Below are 25,864 nucleotides of genomic sequence, written 5' to 3'. Positions count from 1 at the left end.
GAATCTGGTGAAACTGATGGTGTTAACCTAACAAAAGGTTTAAGACTCAGAGTCACTATATTGAGGCTTGATTTATGCTTTTATTTAAGATTTGAGAAAGAAAAAAAAAAAGGATTTGCTTAAATAAATTTCCGCAGTTGTATGTGTTATTTTGATTGTGTATTTGATTAAAATAGTAATTTGAAGGAACTCATTGAATCACACTAATAATTGGGAAATGCATTCTAAACTGTCACGTTATTCTCATTTGCATTAATGTAGCCAGCACTATTTCAAAATCACGCCTAACTTTATATAAGAAGCTCATGTTTAATACAAAATCAGAAAATAGTAAAAGTAGGTTAAATCTTATGAGCTTGGGCACCTTACCATTATAGCCATTTTGAACTGTATAGTTTTGTGGCACTAAATGTATTCACTTTGCTTTGCAACTGTCACCACCATCCATCGATAGAATCTTTTCCTCTTCCCCAAACAAAAGTCTGTACTCATTAAAGTCTGGCTCCTCATATCCTCCCTCATTTCCACCCCTCCTCCCTCCACCCCCGACAACCACCATTCTACTGTCTGTCTCCATGAAGGTGACTACTTTAGGTATCTCATGTAAGTGGAATCGCAAGTATTTGTCCTTTGTGCCTTACTCCACGTAGCGTAACATTTTCAGATTCATCGATGTTACTACATCTGTCAGAATTACCTTCCGTTTTAAAATAATATTACATTGTATGCATATACCACATTTTGTTTATCTGTCTTTGGACACTTGAATTACTTTCATATTTTGGCTATTATGAATAATGTTGCTATGACTGTGGGAACAAATTTTTGTTTGATTTTTTTTTTCCAACACTTTACTATGAAAAATTTTAAGCATACAGCAAAGTTGAAAGAATTTTACAGTGGACATCTATATCCCTATATATACCTAGATTCTACCACTAATTTTTTACTGTGCTTGCTTTATCAATATCTGTCTGTCTATCTGTCCATCAGTCAGTCCTGTTTTAGATGCGTTTCAGATTATTTTGCGGACAGCACATTTCTAGCATCATATCGTTTACCAGAATTCACTACTAGTTTGTTTTTTCTTTTGAGATAGCAGTTTACATACAGTGAAATGCCCAAATCTTAACTACACATCCAGTTAATATACCTATGTAAGTGAAACTCCTGGCAGGATAGAAAACATTACTGTCACCCCAAAAAGTTCCATCCTGCCCCTTCCCAGCTGGTTCGTTCTTCTGACTCCACAAAGGTAACCATTGTTCTTATAAATTTTCTACTATAGATTGGTTTTGTATGTTCTAGAACTTTATGTAAATGGAATCATAATATGTACTTTCTGTGTTAGTTTTCTTACATTTAGCATTATGTTTTTGAGATTCATTCAGTTTGTTCTGTAAGTCAGTTCTTCCTTTTTTTATATTACTGAGTAATATTCCATCATATAAATATATCATTATTTACCCATTGCCTTGTGATGGACACCTGGGCTGTTTTCATGGCAACCTATTTTTACTTACTTTGTACAGGATAAGGTAGTAACTCCCCTGCTTATTTCTTCATCCTGAAGTCACTAACATTATGGCTTAGTAACCCTTGTGAAGAAATTTTTTTTTAAGTAGTAAATTTAAAATGCTTCTCAGTTCCCTGATAACTCAGCAACATCATTTCTTTTTATCTTAGATCTTAGACAGTGAAAGAAATCAAGTAGTTGCTGATTTAAATGTGTATCACACATATGGGTATGTGGTACTCTCTTTAATGCTAGTAAATAAATATGCTAGGAAACAAACTGTCCTACAGGGAGCCACTGCCTTCCATGATAGGTGCATCTAGACTCCTTAAACGGCTTCCCAGTCCTACTCCTGTCTTTAAATTTTTGAAACAACATTGTCGGTTCGCTTTTGAGAGGGAGGTGTGAGTAGGAGGCATTCTGTAGTTCCTGGTGCTGAAGGTGATGTAGTTGTCACTGCAGTCAGCCGCTCCAGCAGCAGCAGCAGCGAAGGGTAGAAGATAAGGATGGATAGAGGAGACGGAGACATGCGTGGAAGGTTATCAGTAGCTGAAGTCGGTCTCCATCACAATGGTCAGTTTAAACCCAGTTTTTTTACAGAGAGAAATTCAAGTCAGTCTGTTTTCAGTGTATTTCTTTTGCACAGAGTAGCAAGGTGACAACTCTCATAGATTTAAATATCCTAATTTTGCTATGTTTTTGTCTACTGCATTGATGGCGTATGCTTGTATGTGTTCGCAAAATACCATAAGAACATTAAGACTCATTTTGTAATGCATTCTCTTTTCATTTAATTTGTGTTATCAGGAGAAAATCTAGTTTTTAAAAAATTCTACAGGTATAAGGACAAGTAAGTAAGTAAGGATATCAGAAGAGCATTTAAGATATTAAGACCCGCTCTGTATTTTCAGAAGGTATGAAAGTAATACCACTTAATAGGTTAGCAGCCACCCTGCACTTTCAAAGCACTTAAGAGTCATTCATCTGTCTGAGGTAGGACAGTATACGCACTCTCAGTTAACAGATGAGAACTCTTTTTTACCCCCTGTGGTTTCGCTGTATTTGAATTCCAGAATTTATCCAGATCCCTCCAAATAGTGCTTCTTAGTTTTCTTGTGGCCAAGGATTCCTTTTAATAATGGTTTTCTTCCCTAGACTCCTAAATACTCGTAGGATATTTTTTCAGGAGAGTTGTTAAAACTAGAAACAAAGAATTGTCAGCTTTTGTGGTATAGTAAAAATACATTTAACTTGAAAATTTGTAGGAGATTATATCATTCATAGAAAATAAAGCAATTATATAAAAAATAGATGAACTACTTTATGAATTTGAATAGCCCTTAAGAAACTATAGTGTGTACCTAATTAATGGTTTTTCTTTTAGAGGAGAGATTATGAAATCCTGTATCCAAAATAATGTAGTAATTGCATTGTATTGGTTGAGATGTTTCTGGTTAACAAAGAGAAGAGAAAGAAAACACAGGTGTTTACTTCCTAGTTTTATCCTGAACGGTTATGAGGATAGCATCTCTGCAAGTAACATAATTATGTTACCACTTGAATTAATAATCTTGAATTAGAGCATGTTCACAGGAACTTTATAATTTGAAATAAATAGTTATCACATTCAGAATCACATTCAGACACCTGGTTGTGCTGGTCTTTCTTCATTTAAGTATAGAACATTTTGAAAGCAAAATTCCGAAGCCTGATTTATTTTATCTTTGTTTATTTACAGGTATGTTTAATCTTGCTCTTGTTTTGAGCTTCTTAATACTGTGTAAAAATATTAATCATTAGGTGGTCTTAATGTAGATATCTTCAACACTTCTACAGAAAGTCATTGTCAGAGAATTCATTCTAATTCAAGGTTAATTAGTGTACCATTAAAATAATGTGTTACAAAAATTAATTACATCACAGGTCAAAAAACGTATTAAAAAGCGTAGTGTTCGTGTCTGAGAACACATCATCCTCCTTAAAACATTGCTAGACTAGTGCTACCGCTCTGGAAAATATATCTCCAGTAGAAATCAGTACTGAGGTCCAGTCATAGGTGTTTCCCCTAAAGTAAATTTTTGGCACCACATATGGGAAATTTAAAATATAACTCCCATTAACAGTAAAATGTGTTGCTAGTCTGCTTTCCCATCGCAACAGCTAAGGATTTATATTTTAGCATTAATCGATATAACCCTACTGGGTTAAACCTAAGGAGAAATCAGGAACCTGGTTGAGAAGTAGAAATTATCTGTATATTTTGAAGTAAAAGTATTAGATATATTAATAGTATGTTTTCTTATTTAACTGTTAGGTACTTTGGTAGGTGCCCTCGTGTAAGTATATCACACATTATTTTAACTATGTAGTAATTCTTGTTAATAGTTTAACTTAATAGCCGTAAAATATACACTTAAAATTAGAATGAGAAAAGATAGGGACTTTGAAATCCTGATTCTTTTAATGTGAAATCTGTGAAACAGTTAAATAGAACTACAGAATATTTTATACATTGGTATTTTCCCCAAGAGTCCTATTACAATATCTGATTGTCCATATGAAAGGTTTTGGAATTTGTGCCTTAGTAACAGCAGGTCAATACACATTAGAGCTACAGAAATTTTAACATGGGAAACTCTTTTCTCCACTCAACAACACATTTTTTACTTGGGTTTTAGAACTGTCTCCATTAAAAGATATTCTTAGTGGGCTCTGAACAAAATAGTTTTGCTGCTATAACAAATTGTAAAGAATCTACCCACATTTTAAAATTTTCTGCTTTTCTTCCTCTTTGGATTTTATGTAAGCCTGTAAGAAAACCTATTCATAAGGAAATAAATTGAGCAAATGGAAGAAAAAGAGAAGAAGAATTTGTAGGGAAGAGATTGTCTTTGTTTCTTTCTTGTTGTTTTCTTCAGGAATAAATCCTGGTTTAATTAACTGAACTTCTAGGTGCATGAAGAGATTCTGAAAGATAAAGAGTATAAAGTGGGTTTAGAAAAGCTTTCTTGAAAAGTGCTTTTTACTTTAAAACCATCTTTGTGTCCCTGCTTATAGCTTCTGAAATCTTTTCTAAAATGACATAAAGTAGGGATTTCAACTTAATGTAGAAAAGCATTCCATTCTTCAAAAATGACAACATCACTTCTACCCTCAAAAAATAGGCTTAAACTATATACCACTCATTTCTTCAGAAAAGTCCTTGGCTTCTGGGGTATTTTTTAATTGTTTGGACCAAGTGAGCGTCTTTAATTAACTAAATCAAGATTTTCTGGAAGTGGAAAATAGAATTAACATGTTGATAGTAACTGTGAGTCTTTGGTAGACAGTTGTTAAATGTTTCATATTTAGTACTTTGACTCCTAACAATCATCTATTCTGTTTTGCAAGTGTAACATTTGAAGATAGATATCAGCAGACTTTATTAGTGTTTTTTTAGATATTTCAGAGTATAAATTTGGGATATTAACAGGCAATGCTTAGTTTCAAACTGACTTAATTCTCTTACATTGTGAGGCATATGTGAGTTAATTTAGATACACTGATTGTGATTTCTACCTAAGTTTAAATACTCATATTTTATCGGTAAGATTTCTTTCACCAGGGCACCTGGGTGGCTCAGTAATTAAGCATCTGCCTTCAGCTCAGATTATGATCACAGGGTCTGCTCTGCGGGAAGCCTGCTTCACCTTCGCTCACTCCCTCTGCTCATGTTCCCTCTCTCTGTCAAATAAATAAATAAAATCTTAAAAAAAACAAAAAAAGATTTCTTTCACCAGAAGAAGTGAACATGATAATTTAAGAAAACTATATTTTAAATTTATAAAGTACTTTAAAATTAAAAACACATTATCTTATAGTTCATTTATTCAACAAATACTGTTGGTATTACGGCTGTTAGTATTTTCCTTTTCTTCACTTTGTAGGTGAGGAAATGGATCAGTCTGAAGTAAGTCATTGGGCTAGTACATAATGGATTCCAGAAGTAGAACTCAGGATTTCCAGTTGATTTAGAAAAGTCTGTTCCCTTTCCTATAGAGCATTTTTTAAAATTTAAAAAAAAAATTTTTTTTAAGATATTATTTATTTGACAGAGAGATCACAAGTAGGCAGAGAGGCAGGCAGAGAGAAAGGGGGAAGCAGGCTCCCTGCTGAGCAGAGAGCCCGATGTGGGGCTCGATCCCAGGACCCTGAGACCATGACCTGAGCCGAAGGCAGAGGCTTTAACCCACTGAGCCACCCAGGTGCCCTATCGATAGAGCATTTTAAATCAACTAGTTTTAGAATAATTAACCTGCAGTTTTACATATTACTTTGTTTTTCTTAAAGCATTATATCTTTTAGTCCATACCTACTAAAAATTACTTGAATGGCCTAAATGCTCCAATCAAAAGATACTGGCTGGCAGAATGGATAAAAAAGACCCATTTACATGCTGCCTTCAAGAGACTCACTTCAGGTCTAAAGACACATACAGACTGAAAGTGAAGAGATGGAAAAACATGTACCATAAAAATGGAAGCAAGAAACAAGCTGGGGTAGCAATACTTATATCAGACAAAATATACTTTTTTTTTTAAGATTTTATTTATTTATTTGACAGAGAGAGATCACAAGTAGATGGAGAGGCAGACAGAGAGAGAGAGAGGGAAGCAGGCTCCCCGCTGAGCAGAGAGCCCAATGCGGGACTTGATCCCAGGACCCTGAGAACATGACCCGAGCTGAAGGCAGCAGCTTAACCCACTGAGCCACCCAGGTGCCCCAAAATAGACTTTAAAACAAACACTGTAGGGGCGCCCGCGTGGCTCAGATTGTTGAGCATCTGCCTTTGGCTGAGGTCATGATCTTCAGGTCCTGTAATAGAGCCGCTTGTTGGGCTTCCAGCTCAGTTGGGAATCTGCTCCTCCCTCTCCCCATGCCTCTTCCCCTGCTTGTGTTCTCTCAGTCTCTCTCTTTCAAATGAATAAATAAAATCTTAAAAAAAATAAATAAACACTGTAGCAAGAGACAAAGAAGGGCATTACATAATGATAAAGAGATCAATCCAACAAGAAGATACATTGGAGCACCTAAATATATACATAAAAAGAGAAATTTATAGTAATTCAGTAATAGTAGGGAATTTAATATCCCACTTACATCAGTGGATAAATTTAGGCAGAAAATGAATAAAGAATTGCTATTGTTGAGTGACATATTATACCAGATGAATATAACAGATACATATAGAATGTTCCATCCAGAAACAACAGAATTACCTAGGAATAAACTTAATCAAGGAGGTGAAAGACCTATACTCTAAAAACTATAAAACACTGATGAGAGAAATTAAAGACAACACAAACAAATGGAAAGATAATTCCCTGCTTGTGGATTGAAAGAACCAATACTGTTAAATAGTTCATACTGTTCAAAGCAATCTACAAATTCAGTGTAATCCCTATCAAGACACCAACAGCGTTTTTCACAGAACAAGAACAAATAATCCTAAAGTTTGTATGGAACCAGAAAAGAGCCTGAATAGCCAAAGCAATCTTGAGAAAGAAAAGGCTGTAAGTATCATAATTCCAGATTTCAAGGTAACCCTATAAAGCTGTAGTCATCAAAGGAGTATTATATTTGCATACAATAGGCACATAGATGAATGGAACCTGAATTGGCTCCTTAAAAAATTAGAAATAGAAATACTTGGGGCACCTGGGTGGCCCAGTCAGTTCAGAGTCTGCCTTTGGCTCAGGTCATGATCCCAAGGTCCAGGATTAAGCTCCACATCAGGCTCCCTGCTCAGCAAGGGAGTCTGCTTCTCTGCTTCTCTCTCTCTCTCTGCCCCTCCCCCTGTTCATGCTCTCTCTCTCTCTCTCTCTCTCAAAAAATAAATAAAATCTTTAATAAAATAGAAATACTATATGATTCTTCCTCCCCTCCCCCAAATACTATAGGATCCGTTAATTTCACTACTTGGTATTTACTCAAAACAAAAACACTAATTTGAAAAGATAAGTACACCCCTCTGTCTATTGCAAAATTACTTACAGTAGCCAAGATACGAAAGCAGCCTAAGTGTCTATTGATAGATAAATGAATAAAGAAGTTGTGATATAGCCGTATGTATACACAACCCCCCCCACACACAAATGTGTGAACAATTATTACGCTCTTGTAAAAAATGATGAGATTTTGCCATTTGGCAAGACAATATGGATGGACCTAGAGGATATTATACTAAGTGAAATAAATTGGACTAATAAAGACGAACACCATATGATTTCACTCATATGTGGAATCTAAAAAAAATGAATAAACAAAAGCAGAATCAGATCTGTAAATACACAGATGAAACTGATGGTTGTCAGAGGGAAGTGTGTTTTACTTGGCCTCATAACAATAACAAATTCATTTCTTTTTTTGTGTTTTTAGGGCAGAGCTCTACTGCATTGGGCATGTGATCGAGGACATAAAGAACTAGTTACAGTCCTGCTACAGTATAGAGCTGATATTAACTGTCAGGTAAGACTGATGAAGAGGGGACCTTTTTTTAAAAATGGAGGTAAAAGTCACGCAACAGAAAATTCACCGTATTAACCACTTTAAAGTGTATAGTTCATTGACATTCATACAGTGAACAGTATTGTGTGACCGTCGCATTTTCATTACCCCAGAAGGAAACCTTGTCTTTGCTAAGCAGTCACCTCCTATTTCTCCCTCATCACAGACCTTGGCAACAACTAATCTGCTTTCTGTTTCAATGGATTTGCATATTCTGGATATTTCATATAAATGGAATCTAATCAATGGTTTCTTTTTTTTTTTAATGTTATTTATTTATTTGACAGACAGAGATCACAAGTAGGCAGAGAGGCAGGCAGAGAGAGGGGGAAGCGGGCTCCCTGCTAAGCAGAGAGCCTGATGCACGATGCACAGCTCGATCCCAGGACCCTGAGATCATGACCTGAGCCAAAGGCAGAGGCTTAACACTCTGAGCCACCCAGGTGCCCCTAATCGGTGGCATCTTTTACTTGGCATAATGTTTTCAAGGTTCATCCATGTAGCATGTAACAGTACTTCATTCTTTTTTTATGGCTAAATACTATACCATTGTACAGATACACCTCATGTTGTTTATCATTTCATCAGTTGATGGACAGTTGAATAATTTTAGTTTTTGGCAGTTGTGAATAGTTGCTGTGAGCAATTCATGTATGTGTTTTTGTTTGAACACTTGTTTTCTGTTTTCTTGGTTCTGTACCTAAGAGTAGAATTTTGGAGTTGTATGATAATTTGATGTTTTTGAAAAGGAACCTCCAAACTATTTCCACAGGAATCACACCATTTTACATTCCTACCAGCAATGCATGAGGGTTCTAATTTCTCCACTGCTTTGCCAACATTTATTTTCTTTTTTAATAGGCATTGTACTGGGGGCAAAGTGTTAACCATATCTTGCTTGATTTTGATTTGCATTTCCTTAACAGCTGGTGATGTTGGTATCTTTTCATGTACTTATTAACAAAGTCTGTATCTCCTTTGGAGAAATGTGTATTCAAGTCTTTCACCACTTTTGAGTTGTCTTTTTGCTGTTAAGATGTAAGAGTTCTTTATGTACTCTGGATGGTAGTCCATTGTCAGACACATGATTTGCAGGTATCTTCTCCCTTTCTGAGAGTTTTCACTTTTTGATAGTATCTTTTGGTGCACAGGTTTTTAATTTTGATTTAAGTTCAGTTTATCTATTTTTTTCTTTTGTTGGTTGTGCTCTTGGTGTCAAACCATTGTCAAATATAAGGTCATTAAGATTTACCCTTGTGTTTTCTTTCCTTTTTGTTTTTATTGTAGCGAAATATACATAACATAAAATTTTTACCATTTTAACCATTTTTAAGTGTACAGTTCTGTGGCATTAAGTATGTTTAAGTTGTTCAGTCACCACCACCATTCATCTCCAGAACTTTTTCTTTTTCCCCCACTGAAATTCTGAATTCCTAACTAACTCGCCGTTCCCCCCAGCTCCTGGCAACCGCAGTTCTACTTTACGCCTTCATAATATTTTCAGGGATCATCCGTGTTGGTAGCATGTATCAGGATCTCCTTCCTTTTTAGGGGCACCTGCTTGGGTGGCTCAGTTCATTAAGTGTCTGCCTTTGGTGTGGGTCCTGATCCCAGGGACCCAGAAAGTCAAACCCCACGTCAGGCTCCCTTTGGGAGAAGTGTGCTTCTACCTCTCCCTTCGCTCCTCCCCTGCTCCTCCTCCTCCCCCACTCGTGCTCCCTCTTGCTCACTCTCAAATAAATAAAAAATTTAAAATTTAAAAAATAAAATAATTTCCTTTCTTTGAAAAACTAGATAATATATCATTATATGTGTATACCACATTTTGTTTATCCAAATAGCCATCTCTAGATACTTGGGTTGCTTTCTCCTTTTCACTATTATGATGAATCCTCCTATGAGTGTAGGTAACAACTGTTTATTTGAGTCCTTGCTTTCACTTCTTTTTAGTGCATAACCAGAAGAATTGCTTGATCACATGGTTATTCTTTGTTGAATATTTTGAGGAATCACTATAGCATTTTCCACAGTGGCTACACCATTATACATTCCCATCAGCCATGCACAAGTGTACGAATTTCTTCACATCTTTGCCAACACTTGTTATTTTCTGTATTTGTGATAATAGGCATCTTACTGGTGTGAAGTGGTATCTCACTGTGGTTTTAATATGCATTTCTGTGATGACTGGTGATATTGAACATCTTTTCATTTGTTTATTGGCCGTTTGTATATCTTGTTTGTATCCTTTGCCCATTTTTAAATTGAGTTGTTGGTATTTTTAAGTTAAGTTATAGAAATTCCTTATATATTCTGAATGTCAGTCCCTTGTCTGATAAATGATTTGCAGATATTTTCTTCCATTCTGTGAATTGTCTTTGATTGTATTGATAGTGTCCTTTGATGCACAATAGTTTTAAATTTTGATGAAGTTCGCCTTACCTATTTTTTCTTTAGTTGCCTGTGCTTTTGGTATCATATGCAAGAAATCATTGCCAAATTCAGTATTTTAAAGCTTTTTCCCCTATGTTTAAGAGTTTTATAATTTTAGATCATATGTTAGTCTTTGACCCATCTTGAGTTAGTGTCTGTATATGGCCTAAGGTAGGGGTTCAACTTCATTTTTTTGCACATGGTAGTCTGTTTTCTCAGCATCATTTGTTGAAATGTCTTTTCCCCATTGAATGGTCTTGGAACCCTTGTCAAAAATCCTTTGATCATATATGTGAGGGTTTAGGCTTCATATCTATTCCATTGATCTTTATTTCTGTCTTTGTGCCATTACCACATTGGTTTGATTACTGTAGAGTTATAGTAAAATTTGAAATCGGGGGGGCACCGGGGTGGCTCAGTGGGTTAAAACCTCTGCCTTCAGCTCAGGTCATGATCTCAGGATCCTGGAGGCGAGCCCCGCATCGCATAGGGCTCTCTGCCCAGCAGGGAGACTGCTTCCCTGCCCCCCCCCCACCTGCCTCTCTGCCTACTTGTGATTTCTGTCTGTCAAATAAATTAAAAAAAAAAAATTGAAATCTGGAACTGTGAGACCTCCAACTTTCTAACCCCAAGATTAAGAGTCACATGCTCCTCCGACTGAGCCAGAAAAGATTGTTTTGGCTATTCTAGGTTGCTTAATAAGATGGAATTTATTTATTTATTTATTTATTTATTTATTGCAAAAAATGTCATTGAGATTTTTTGATAGGGATTGCTTTGAATCTGTAGATTACTTAAGGAAGTATTGGCATCTTAACAATGTTAAGTCTTCCAGTCAATGGGTTTTTCCATTTATTGGTTTCTCTCATTTCTTTAGGCAGCATTTTGTGATTTTCAGTATAGAGTTCTTTCACCTCCTTGGTTAAGTTTATTTCTAGGTATTTTACTCTTTTTGATGCTATTTCCAGTGAAATTGTTTTCTAAATTTCTTTTTTGGACTGCTCATTGTTAGTGGTTAGAAACACAACTGATTCTTGGATGTTGATTTTGTATCCTACAACTTTGCTGAATTCATTTATTGGTTCTTAAAGCTTTTATGAAATCTTCTGGGTTTTTTATACATAAGATCACTTTTGTTGTGTGTAAACAGATAATTTTACATCTTCCTTGGCAATTTGGATTCCTTTTCTTTTTCCTTTTTTTTAAAAAGTAATCTGTGCATTCATCTGTTGATGGACATCTAGGTTCTTTCCATAGTTTGGCTATTGTGGACATTGCTGCTATAAACATTCGGGTGCACGTGCCCCTATGGATCACTACGTTTGTATCTTTAGGGTAAATACCCAATAGTGCAATTGCTGGTTCATAGGGCAGTTCTATTTTCAACATTTTGAGGAATCTCCATGCTGTTTTCCAGAGTGGCTGCACCAGCTTGCATTCCCACCAACAGTGTAGGAGGGTTCCCCTTTCTCCGCATCCTCGCCAGCATCTGTCATTTCCTGACTTGTTTATTTTAGCCATTCTGACTGGTGTGAGGTGATATCTCATTGTGGTTTTGATTTGTATTTCCCTGATGCCGAGTGATATGGAGGATCAAGAAGATGTGGTATATATACACAATGGAATACTATGCAGCCATCAAAAGAAATGAAATCTTGCCATTTGCGACAACATGGATGGAACTAGAGCATATCATGCTTAGCGAAATAAGTCAAGCAGAGAAAGACAACTATCATATGATCTCCCTGATATGAGGAAATGGTGATGCAACATGGGGGCTTAAGTGGGTAGGAGAAGAATCAATGAAACAAGATGGGATTGGGAGGGAGACAAACTATAAGTGACTCTTAATCTCACAAAACAAACTGAGGGTTGCTGGGGGGAGGGGGTTTGGGAGAAGGGGGTGGGATTATGGACATTGGGGAGGGTATGTGCTTTGGTGAGTGCTGTGAAGTGTGTAAACCTGGTGATTCACAGACCTGTACCCCTGGGGATAAAAATATATGCTTATAAAAAATAAAAAATTTTAAAAAAAGTAATCTGTGCATCCAGCATGGGGCTCAAACTCACCACCCCAAATTAAGAGTCACATGCTATACAAACTGAGCCAGTCAGGTGCCATGGGATTCTTTTTTTTTTTTTTAAAGATTTTATTTATTTATTTGACAGACAGAGATCACAAGTAGGCAGAGAGGCGGGCAGAGAGAGAGAGGAGGAAGCAGGCTCCCTGCTGAGCAGAGAGCCCGATGCGGGACTCAATCCCAGGACCCTGAGATCATGACCTGAGCCGAAGGCAGCGGCTTAACCCACTGAGCCACCCAGGCGCCCGTGCCATGGGATTCTTGCTTGCTTGCTCCGACTAGGCATTCTAGTACAGTGTCAAACAGAAGTAATATAAATGGGTATCCTTGTCCTGTTCCAGGTGTTTACTTTTTAATTTAGGATATTAGATATAAAATGCTTTTCTTTATGTAACATTGATTGCCATATATATCTATTCCAGTCCAGCCCTTTAGGCCTTATGAGATCATCCTGGCTCTTTTCATTAAGCCTGAAATTTTTTAGTTCTAACTATACTCTCCATTTCACTCTAAATTTCTTTTTGACCTAAAAGAAATCTCTGGTTACTTTACTGATCTACCTTCTCCCATTTCAGCTCATTTTATCCATTCTCATACTGTTATATTCATCCTCATCTCCATTCTTTCTGTTTTTCAACTATTACAGCCACATGGGAAAAGCCTAATTCTGATTAATCCAGTTACCTGCCATTTACACATGTACACCTAGTCTCTGGGCAAAGCTAGAAAAAAAATACAACTCATATCTGGTACGATATTATCATAAATTATGGTATCCATCTTTAATTTTGCCTGAAAAGTCTTAGGGTGCTTTTCATTCTCAGATTATCTCTCTTTTCACAGAGAATAGGAGAAAGCTTTATCCCGAACCCAGATTTCAGCCAGTAGGTCCAAAAGCATAGATCTCTTCTTGGCTATCCCTCAGACACTTCAGAGTCACGGTAGCTTCCACTGAACCTACCGTGTCTTAACAGCTGCCACTGTTGGATGGTGCCTCACTGCAATTGGCACTATCACCCAACCAGTTTTCCAGGGGCCGACCTTGATTCTCCTCTCATTTTCATACCCATTCCAGTCCTGTAGGTTCTGCCTTCTAAGTATACCTCCAAGTCTACCCACTTCTCTATTTCAGCATTTCTTGTACACGAGTGCAGCAGCTCTGAACTCTATTTCTGCTTCTAATCTTGATATCCTTCAATATATTTTCCATTTTTCATCTGGAGAATATTTCTAAGATGCTAATTTGCAAATGTTTTCTTGTTTACTTTTGTTTTTCTAAGGCATAATCTTAATTTCTGTGCCCTGTAAAGCTCTTCAAGATCTTACACCGCCACTTATTTCTCAGTGAGCTCCTTGCTCGTACCCCATCCCTGTTGTGCTAAGCTTCATTTTGTTGAAGGACTTGACATGCTACTCACCTCTTGGCCTTTTTATTTGCTGTTTTCTCTCTTCCTCATTCTCCTTCCTGTGCCTCAGCTTTTACATCACTTCCTCCAGGAAGCCTTCCTTCGCTTGACCACTTAGACACACCCAGTAGTTTATAGCTCCCTGTTCTCAAGTTCCTCGGAGATTTATTACAGTGCAATCACTTTGTATTATTATTGGCTGATTTCATGTCTGTATTTTCAACACTACCATATACAGGTACTAGAGTTTGGTTATATCACCAGTGCCTCATATAATATCTGACATATAGTAGATGCTCAGTAATTATTGAATAAAGTAATACTGGCTTGTAAAGAAGTTGACAAATTTTAGAAAAAATAGAAGTTGAGTACCAGAAAGGACCTAAGCATTTACCAGAACTTTTTGGGTGTCCTTGTTGCTTTATCAGAAGAAATACTTCTTTTCCCATTAGATATGTATGCATTCTTCTTGGGCCAGTTCCCTAGCTTGAGTCATTGGTCATATCATAGCCTGCCACCATAATTTGCCTTGAAATATATATTTTTTTCTTTCTTTCTTTTTTTGTAGGTACTGTGTGTTTAAAAAAACCCCTCGGGGTACCTGGGTGGCTCAGTCGGTTAACATCTGCCTTTGGATCAGGTCATGATCCCAGGCTCCTGAGATGAGCCTTGAATTGGGCTCCCTGCTGAGCAGAGAGCCTGCTTCTCCCTTTGCCTGCCACTCCACTGCTTGTGCTCTCTCTCTTGCTCTCTCTCTGTCAAATAAATAAATAAAATCTTAAAAAAAAAAACCTCAAAAAATGCAAAAGCCTTGTTTTTTTATTTATAATTTATTTGACAGAGATCATAAGTAGGCAGAGAGGCAGGCAGGGGGTGGGGGGCAGGGAGGGGATCAGGCTCCCTGCCGAGCAGAGAGCCCGATGTGAGTCCCAATCCAAGGACCCAGGATTATGACTCAAGCCCAAGGCAGAGGCTTTTAACCCACTGAGCCACCCAGGTGCCCCAAAAGACTAATTTTTAAAAACTCTTCCTCGTCGTTGTTTCCCAGCCACCCAGTTCCCTCTTCTGGAGACAGATCTCTTACTAACTAGTATATATCCATGCAGGATATGTTATATATATATATATATATATGTGTGTGTGTGTATATATATATATATATATGTTATATATGTTATATATGTTATGTTATATATATATACACACACACACACACACACACACACACACATACATATATATATATGCATGTACTGTAGCAATATGATGCAAACTACATACACCATTCTATATAACTTGCTTTCTTTATCTCAGAGATTATTCGATATCAGTACTGATAGTGCTGCCTTACTCTTCTTAATGTCTGCATAATATTCCTTTTTAGAGATGTATCATAATTTATTTAACTTGAGCAATGTGTTGGGCTTTCTTTCCTGTAACCAAGAACCATCTGTATTTCATTTCTGTGAAGCATCTGCTCATATGTTTTGCTCAGTTTCCCATTGATGTTTTCTTCTTAATTTAGAGGAACTTTTTTTTAAAGATTTTATTTATTTATTTGACAGAGAGAGACACAGCAAGAGAGGGAACACAGGCAGGGGGAGTGGGAGAGGAAGAAGCAGGAAGCCTAGTAGGCGCTCAATCCCAGGACCCTGAGATGACGACCTTAGCAGAAGGCAGATGCCTAATGACTGAGCCACCCAGGCGTCCCTAGAGGAACTTTTTTTTTTTTTTGGAACTTTTTATATATTAAGGAAAATTAGCACTTTGTGATAAAAATATTCAAGTTCCCCCCATGTTTCCTTCTCATTACTATGATCATTTCATGGTTTCCTTGATCCATGTAGAATTAATTTGTGTCCCATGTATGTAATAGAGATTTTATGTTTTATCCAGATGGTGCCAGCTTTATTTTTGTATGGATGACTAATCACTTGTTCAGTAGTGTTTATTGAATAATCTTTACTGATTGGAAGTATCTTTCTTTTTTCCATATTCTCACTTCCTCTGTATATTTCAGTGTATTTCTGGTGCTATTTCCTATTCCATTGCTCTGTTTTTCCATTCATGTACTTGTGCTATGATGTTTTAAGGATGATAGCTTCAAAATATTTTTTTTTTAAAGATTTTATTTATTTATTTGACAGAGAGAGATCACAAGTAGGCAGAGAGGCAGGCAGAGAGAGAGAGAGGAGGAAGCAGGCTCCCTGCCAAGCAGAGAGCCCGATGCGGGACTCAATCCCGGGACGCGAGATCATGACCTGAGCCGAAGGCAGCGGCTTAACCCACTGAGCCACCCAGGCGCCCCAAAATATTTTTTAATATCTGGTAGGATATGTTCCTTCACTACTTACTGAGAAATTTTCTTGTGATTTTTACTTATTTTTCTTTATGAATTTTAAATCATGTTTCCATCCCTTGCTTCTCCTATCCACTACCATAAAGTTAAGTCAGTTAAAAAACAAAACGAAGTAGTGGTGCACTCATGGCTTTTATTTGGCTTGTGTTGTTAGGGGGTATTTTGGAGGGAAATGTTCCCAAGTTAGCAATAGTGTGAGGTTTTTGTTGAGGTTTTTCTTGTATTATGTTTGGTTAATATAAAAAGACAAACAATCCAAAAACCGCCTTATGTGGCCTTATGGAATACTCCTTACAGAACGCCAGCTTTAATGCAAAGTAGAAGTTCCGTCTAGGCTTTTAGATGGATATTTAGGACTATGTACAGGCAGTTTTTTCCTTGATGTCTTTGTATTCACAGGACTATATCTTTATATTGCGTCTAACCTCGATTTTCCTTTGTTATTGACAGTCCTAATCCATACGACCTAGCAGTTAAGGGAATGCTCGTGGCTTTGTCAGTCTGGATTGCTAACATGCTTCCAAGTCACAGAGCTTTTGGAGATGAGCTCTCGGAATAGCTTTCCCCTTGTAATATCTTCTTTGGTTTCGTTATTGAAAACTCTTTTCAAATATAGACAATACAAACATAATAAATGGAAAGAAGGGTTCATCTCCCTCATGATTCAATCTTTCTTAAACAACATTATTATTGACTGGCCTATTGGTTGCCAAAAAAGAAAATCAATTTTATTAGAAGTATTTGCTTGGCCACAGATCTTGGTACTAACCCAGCAGAGACAGGCTGATGTTATCAACTATCTGAAGACTAATTTTTACCATTAGCCTGAAACAGAGTCGTTATTAGAGATATGTCAAAGTCTGCTCCGTGTTTTTCTCTCATTTTTTACCCGTCAGTATATCTCCTATGTACTTTTATTGCATTGCAATTTCTATGTTCTGTGACTGATGGAATTGGAACTTTTTATTTTATTTCTAAGGAAGATTCTTTATAGATTTCATTTGTTATCTGGCAGTATTATGGACACAGTTTTGTCTCTTCCACTGCTTGGTATTGATTTTTAGTTCAACTCTGGAAGTTAGGTTCTTAACCATATTTGAAATTAGGATATGGGTTAAATACCCCCACACACACCCCACAGACCTCTTGAGCAATTTTGGTCTTCGAAGCCCTGGAGAATGATTAAAACTACTCCCAAAGCGCACTGAAAGTATTTGAGTGCTGAAGACTTATTACTAGATTTTTTCAGATTTACTGTGAAGTAATGTTAAGGAACTCAGCAGGGTTGGGGGGAGAAGTGGGAGCATCTGTGGTGTTAGGTGTTTACACGGTGTACAAGGTGTTAATGCAGTTCCAAGTGGAAAATATTTTGAGTTGTACTGAAATGTTTGAGACTTGGTGATTTATAAATTACATAAACTTACGGTTTGCGTAATGGCAGAGAGCACCATGCCCTCTCTGTGAATGCCTCGGTGACTATGTGTTGTAAAAGATTTCAAAAACATGAGATTTCGGGGGTACCTGCGTTGCTCAGATGGTTGAGTGACTGCCTTTGGCTCAGCTCGTGATCTCAGGGTCCTGGGATCAAGCCCCCGCATTGGGCTTCCTGTTCGGTGGGGAGTCTGTTTCTCCCTCCCTCTCTGCCACTCCCCCTGCTTGTGCTCTTGCTCTCTGTCAAATAAATTTTTGTTTTAATTAAAAAGGAAAAAAAAGATGTTAACTAAAGTTATTTTGGTGATCATTTCACAGTATGTACAAATATTGAACCATTATATTGTATACCTGAAACTAAGATAATGCTATATGTCAGTTACATCCCAGTTTAAAAAAAAAAAAGGTACTGTGAAATGAACAAATAAATGAATGAATCTGAAAAAAAGAAAGAAATTCTATCTTCGTAGTATGAAATTCTATCTCCTCTTATGTAGCTTTGTGAAATAAATAGAAAATGTATTTTTTAAAGAAGTATAGCAGTAATGACAAGTGTAGATTTCATAGGGTGTTGTGGGTCTTAAATTAAGGACAGTAGCCTCTCCACCTCAAGCTGTCTCGCTGCTCCTGACCACCAAGAATATTACTGCCAAAGAGACTTCTCAAGACTGCTGTTCATTATGTCACTGACCCTCAAATTCTCTATGACTGCATTGAACATAAGACAAATTCTAAACTTTCTAGATCTGAATTCAGAGTTCTTCATTATCTGAAAAAAAGACAGAAAACAAAGAAACAAAGTCATGAGAAAAGTATAAAGCAATAAGTTAAACTATCAATAATTCTGTTATGTGTGTGGGTTGGGGGAGGGGTAAACTATAAAACAGTTTTTGGTTTTTGTTTGTACTAAGCATTTTATGTGTTTTGTCTCTTTTAGTCATTGCGTCAGTCCTATAATGTAGGTGTATTGTTACCTGCATTTTACTGGTGAAGAAACCGGAGGTTGGGAAGTCCTAGAACTAATAAATGACATAGTTTAGATTTGAACATGTCATTCTGACTCTAAAGAAAGCCCAAACTCTTAACCACTCCACTGTAAAGTTTGAGTACATTTTATTCTCATCTTTATTTTCTCTGCTTACTCATATATAACATATTTTAAAGCTATTCGGTTTGGGGCACCTGGCTGGCTCAGTGGTAGAACATGCAACTCTTGATCTTGGAGTCATGAGTTTGAGCCCCATGTTGGGTGTAGAGATTACTTTAAAAAAATAAAATAAATAAAAATAGAAATTATAAAAAGATACACTTGGCAAGTATTATACTAGCTTTTCTTTTTTATTTAAAAGAATTGACATATAAAATACATTTAGTGAGATACATACAGTACAAAATTCTTAAGGACACAACTTAATATACACACACACCACTAGTAGGTTTCTTTCCTTAAGCAACTTCCTATCAATAACAATCCTTCCACTCCCACTCTGAGGGAACTATTATTCTGACTTTTATTGCCATCAACTAATTATGCCTCTTCTTGTAATTCAAATATTTGTAAGATACATATTATTTTGGATCAGGTTTACTATGCTCAATATAACACATGCTCCACATAACATACATACATCTTGTTACATACATCATTTGCTCTTTATTGCAGTATAATTTTTTTTATCATGTTCATGCATATACCACAATTTATTCTCCTGCTGATGGACATAGAGTTTTTTTAGTTTTTGCTCTTCAGTTTAATGAATATTGGCTATTATGCATAAAGTGGCTATAAACATTTTACATGGGCGTGCAGACATATGTTTTCATTTCTCTTGGGTATATACTTGGTAGAATTGCTGGATCGTACGGTAACTCTGTGTTTAACTTTCTGAGAAATTATTTATGGTTTTAAGAGAGACTGCCCCATATTACAGTCCCACCAGCAATGCTTGAGAGTTCCAGTTTTTCCACATTCTTGACAGCATAGCCATTTTAGCATATTTCACTGTGGTTTTGATTGTCATTGTCCTAATTGTTAAAGACGTTGAGGATCTTTTCCTCAGCTTATTCGCCACTTTTGTATGGTCTTTGAAAGGTAAATGTCTTTTCAGATCCTATGCCCACTTTTTTTTTTTTTTAATTGGGTGAAAAAAAGGCCACAGAAAGCACAATAAAGGTTTTTTAGAAACAAAATCTATTGAGGGATATCATGGACTCAGGGCCAGCCCTTTTGAGGTGAATCATCATTTGTGTCTCTTGTTTCCATCCTCTCTTCTGAGATATTAATCTGGGTGAAATTGCTTTGAAAGAACCAGTATTGGTAACCTCAAAGGGAAAATATGTCATAACAGAAGCCTGAAGGGTGTGAGTACAAGGGAGTAGGTTGGGGACCTTGCTTAGGTGATGGTATTAGTAGTAGGATAAATGAGGTAACTGACTGAATCAGACCTTTTATTTTGTTTTTGGCAGTTTTCTTTTAATCTCCCTAAATTCTGCAGGGACCCCCCCCCAAAGAAAAGGGACTAGGTTAGTTTCTATAGGTAGTCTCTATACCTCAAACAGCTAGAGCAGATTAATATTAACTATGTCTAGAGGAAAGGAGGGAAAACTGAATGAGAAAAAAAATCAGAGAGGGGGATAAACCATGAAAGTCTATTGACTCTGGGAAACAAACTGAGCATTGTGGAAGGGGAGGTTGTGTGGGGAGATGGGGTAACTGGGTGATGGGCATTAAGGAGGGCACAAGATGTGATGAGCCTCTGCCTTCAGCTCAGGTCATGATCCCAGGGTCCTGGGAGCAAGCCCTGAACCGGGCTCTCTGCTCAGCAGGGAGCCTGCTTCCTCCTCTCTCTCTCTGCCTGCCTCTCTGCCTACTTGTGATCTGTTTGTCAAATAATAAATAAAATCTTTAAAAAAAAAAGAAAGAAAGAAACATGTTTAATCGGAGATCATAGGGTGTGGGTGTTATATGCAATTGATGAATCGTTGAATACTATATCTGAAAATGATGTAGTATATGTTGGCTAATTGAATTTAAATTTAAAAATCCATATGGAAAAAAGTAAAAAAAAAAAAAAGTCCCTATTTTAAGAATTTGGTTGTCTCTTTATTATTGAGTTGTGAGATTTATTATATATTATGAAAGAAGGCCCTTATCAGGTACATGATTTGCAAATATGTTCTTACTGTTAAGGTTTTTTCCGGCGAGATGAACACAACACCAGGCAAAGTGGGTGCAAGGCAAGATTTATTAAAAACGCTCTCCGGCGAAGTTTCAGGGCTCAGGAGAAGGGGAGCCAGGAAAGTTGCGCCGGGAGGAGGTGGGCACCCTCAGGCGAGGTTCCGGACTCGGGAAAGCCGGGTGGCGGAAGTCGCGCCCAAGGCAGGGAGGAGGGGGCTTTTAAGGGGTCTTGGGGAAAGCTCAGGGGTCTTTTGGCAAGTTTCCCTTATTTGGATATCCCACCGCTCATCGGGATCCCATTGGTCCACAGGAGCCCAGGGCGGGGGTCTCAGATTCCTGCTTGGGCCTTTGTTCTCCTGTCCGGAGCTCAGGTCTTGTGGCGGGAACTTTCGCCATCTTTGGTAGCCCTTCCTGCCAGCCCAACACTTACATTCACTGGATTGTCTTTTTACTGGCATAATAGTATCCTTTGAAACACAAAAAGTTTCAATTTTGATGAAGCGCAGTATATCTAGTTTTTCTTTTGTTTGTGTTTTTGATGTCATTTTAAGAAACTTGTTTAATCGGGGTGCCTGGGTGGCTCAGTGGGTTAAAGCCTCTGCCTTCAGCTCAGGTCATGATCCCAGGGTCCTGGGAGCAAGCCCTGAACCGGGCTCTCTGCTCAGCAGGGAGCCTGCTTCCTCCTCTCTCTCTCTGCCTGCCTCTCTGCCTACTTGTGATCTGTTTGTCAAATAATAAATAAAATCTTTAAAAAAAAAAGAAAGAAAGAAACATGTTTAATCGGAGATCATAGTGATTAAGCCTTTTTCTTCTAAGAGTTTTACATAATGTTATCTCTTACATTTACGTTTTTGATTAATTTTGAGTTGCGTATGATGTGAGATACTATTATAATGCACCTTTACTCTTTTATATGTGGATCTCCATTTGTTTCATTGTCATTGGTTGAAAAGACCATTCCTTTCCCCCCATTGAATTGTTGTAGCACCCTTTCCAAAAGTTATCAGACCATAAATATGAAGATGAATTTCTAGATTTTCAGTTCTCTTCCCTTGGTTGATATGTCTATCCTTATGCCAGTACACTTCTCTTGTTAGATTTATTCCTTTGCTGAGATTCCTTTTCTCATGTATTTCAAGAATGCTCATTGAAATATTTTATGACTACTACTTTAAAATCCTTGTCAGATAATTCTAACATCTGAGTCACCTTGTGTTTGGTGTATATTCATTGCCTTTGCTCATTCAAGTTCTGATTTTCTTGGTTCTTGATTACTATGGTTTTGTAGTAGGTTTTGAAACTGAGAAGTGTAAGCTCTCTGACTTTATTCTTTTCTTTCAAGGTGGTTTTCGCTATTCTAGGCCCTTGGATTTGCAATGAATTTTAGAATCAGCTTACTTATTTCCTCAAAACAAAAAGCAGCTGAGATTTGTATAGGGATTGCATTGAATCTGTAGATCAATTTGGGGAGTAGTGCCATTTTAAAATATTAAGTCATCTCATCCATGGAATGCCTTTTCATTTACTTAGGGCTTGTTTAATTTCTTTCAGTGATGTCTTGTAGTTTCTAGTGTATAAGTCTTACACGTCTTTTGTTAAATTTATTCCTAAGCAAAGGAATAGAAGATATAAAAAAAGAACTAAATGAAAATTGTAGAACTGAAGAGAAAATAACTGAAATAAAAATTCACTGAATGGGCTCAATACCATAATGGAGATGACAGAGAAAAGAATCCATGAACTTGAAGTTCTATCAGTGGAAATTATCTAATTTAAAAAACTAAGAGAAGATAGATGGAACAGAAATCAACAGAGTTTCCAGACAGTTACAGAAGATTTAGGATTTTTTTTGTCATCTGAGTCCCAGAAAGAGAATAAAAACACTGTGAAGCTGAAAAATATTCAAAGAATAATGCAGAAAACTTCCCAATTTGAGGAGTGACATTACAGATTAAAGAAGCTAAGCAAAACCAAACAGATAAATCTGAAAAATTCTGTGCTGAACATGTCAAAATCAAACTTTCAAAAATTAAAGAGAAGAAAACATTGAAAGCAGCTAGTAGGAAAGAATATGTTATTTCTGTAGGGAAACAGTGATTCAGATGGTTTTTCGTGGAGGCCAGAAGAAATAGGCAATACATTTTTCAGGTGCTGAAAGAAAAGCTGTCAACTCAGAATTCTATACCCAATGAAAATATCTTTTAGGAATAAAGGTGAAAAAAAGACATTCTCAGATGAAGAAAAATGCAGAGCAAATATTTGTCACCCACAGATCTACTCTAAAAGAATGGCTAAGTGGAAGTTCTTTAAAGAGAAAGGGAATGATAACAGAAGGGAACTTGGAACATAAAGAAGAGAAACAACAAGGGCACCTGGGTGGCTTAGTTGGTTAAATGACTGCCTTTGGCTTGGGTAATGATTCCAGGGTCCTGGGATTGAGCCTTGCATTGGGCTCCCTGCTCAGCAGAGAGCCTGCTTCTCCCTCTTCCTCTGCCTGCTGCTCTGCTTACATGTGCTCTGTATCTCTCTGCCAAATAAAGAAAATCTTTTAATAAGGGAGAGAGAAACAACAATAGAATGTATGAAAATAGGGGTAAAAATAATCTATCATTTATTCTTGATTTTTTTATCTCATTGGATAAAACATCATGTGATGTTAAAAATCCTACTGATCCATAGGAAATATTAAAGACCATTAAATTGGAGAGGGGAGCATGTCTAGTTGCAGCTCCAAAATTAAAGTACATGGAAATATCAGTCCTTACAACAACAAAAATAATAGTAAAACATATTGACAAGACCGATGTCAAGGAGTTTACCCCCCCATGTTTTCTTTTGAGGTTTTCTGGTTTCAGGTCATTAATCCATTTTGAGTTGATTTTTGTGTGTGGTGTAAGATAGGGGTGTCAGTTACTGAGAGATTGTCTTAAAATTTCCAATTATGATTTATTTATTTTCTTTCTTTTGGTTATGTTCCTTTTCATAAACCTTCAAACTATGTTATTAGATAAAAATTTAAGAACTTGTTGAATTGACCCTTTTATCAGTAAGAAGTTTGTTCAGTGTTATGTAGTTATATCAATTTTTCTTTGGATAGTGTTTGCCTTACATATTTTTTCTGTCCTTTAAATTTTTTTTTAAGATTTTATTTATTTATTTGACAGAGAGATAGAGATATCTGGAAGTATAGTTTCTCTGGAGGCTTGTAGAGGTCTGACACGGTTGGTTTCTAGTGTGACCTCTAGTAGTGGCTTGCAGAAAGTTGTGTCCTCACATTTGTCCTCACATGGCCTTTCTTCTGTGTGCTCACAGAGAGGTCTCTGGTGTCTCCTCTGCTTCTAATAGGACAGCAGCCCTGTTGGATCAAGGCCATGCTCCTGTAACCACATTTAACCTTAATTACCACCATAAAGGCCCTGCCTCCATACAGTTACACTGGGGATAAGGGCTTCAACTTAACAAATTTGAGGGGAACATAATTCAGTTCATTAACACTATGTCTGTATATTTAAAGTGTGTTTCTTGTAAATAGCATGTAGGTCTTGGTTTTTATTCAGATCTTTATCTTTTAATGGCAAAGTTTATTTACATTTAATGTAGTTAGTGTTATTACTCCATTTAATTTGCCATCTTTGTTTTCTGTTTCACCTGCTTTATGTTTCTCTGCTTTTCCATTCCCAAATTTTTCCGCATTTTTATGTATGTATGTTTTTATGATTTCATTTTGCCTTGTTTAATGGGCATTTGCTATTCCTTTTATGATCATTCTTTTAGTGGTTGTGCTAGGAATGACAAAATAGTATCTTATTACAGTCTGCCTTAAATTAATGCTTTTGCCTCCTTGTGAACTATGTAAAAATCTTAAAACAGTACAATTCTGTTTATTTTTTTCTGCTTATGTTGCTATAATTGTGATATATTTTTACTTCTGTATTTGCTACATATGTCACAGGATACAGTTTTGGCATTGAACAGTCAAGTCTTTTATCTTTGTGCACATAAATGATGCTTTTTCATTACTTCTTTTTGATTTTTTTTCATTCCTTCTTGCACTTTCCTGATTTCATCTGGTATCATTTTTCTTTTGCCTGCAGAACTTACTTTAGTATTTCTTCTAATATTGACTTCTAATGATAGGTAACCTCAGCTTTAGTTCTCTGAATATGTCTATTTCACTTATTGTTTAAAAAGATAATTTTGCTTGATAGAGAATTCTATGTTGGCCACTTTCTTCTTTCTGCCCTTCAGAGCTGTCATTCCATTTTCTGCTAGCTCTCATATTTTCTTCTTAGAAGTTAGCTGTAACTCTTACTGTTCTTACCCTGTTGATGATGTCTTTTGGTCTGACAGCAATTAAGATTTTCCCAATATATATCATTTTCTAGCAGTGACTGAGTAGGTGCCGTTATTTAACTCTGCTTGAGGTCCACTGAACCTTTTGACATATCTTTTCTTGATTTTGCAAAATTTTTCACTGTGATGTCTTCAGATATTCTGCTCCATTCTTTTCTCTTATCTGGAAGTATAGTTTCTCATATTTTGGACCATTTGGCATATATTCTAAAAATCATATATTCTCTTTTATTTTTATTGTTTTATTTTGCTTCTTGGTTCTCTAAGTGCTCCAGTTTGGATAATTTTTGTTGACCCATCTTTGCCTTTAACAATCTTATCTTCTGCTGTTAAGTTCTTAATTATATTGAGTTCTTAATTAAAAACATTGTAATTTTCAGTTTTAGAATGACCATTTGATTAACTTTACCTAATCGCTTTTTATGTTGAAATTTTACATCTTTTTTTCTTTTTTTTTATGTATTTGCAATAATTATTTTAAAGTTATTTTTCTTAACTTAAATAGCTGAATCTGGGGCACCTGTGTGGCTCCATTGTTAAGCGTCTGCCTACAGCTCAGGT

General features: G+C 36.6%; 1 protein-coding gene across 2 annotated transcripts in view; it reads left to right on the top strand.

The window, feature by feature from the left end:
- ACBD6 (acyl-CoA binding domain containing 6) overlaps nucleotides 1-25,864 on the top strand; it is a 208,049-nt gene that overhangs the window by 94,790 nt on the left and 87,395 nt on the right. The window contains exon 6 of one of the 2 annotated variants that reach the window (XM_059414019.1): nucleotides 7,934-8,023. The exons of the other annotated variant lie outside the window; for it this stretch is intronic. Coding sequence (XP_059270002.1) covers nucleotides 7,934-8,023 — 90 coding nt within the window. The remainder of the gene's footprint in view (nucleotides 1-7,933; nucleotides 8,024-25,864) is intronic. 2 annotated transcript variants of the gene reach the window in all.

The sequence above is a fragment of the Mustela nigripes genome, chromosome 10, assembly GCF_022355385.1.
Source record: "Mustela nigripes isolate SB6536 chromosome 10, MUSNIG.SB6536, whole genome shotgun sequence".
NCBI classification, from domain to species: Eukaryota; Metazoa; Chordata; class Mammalia; order Carnivora; family Mustelidae; genus Mustela; species Mustela nigripes.
The sequence above is the reverse complement of the archived record's forward strand: the minus strand, read 5'-3'. Positions and strand labels throughout refer to the sequence as shown.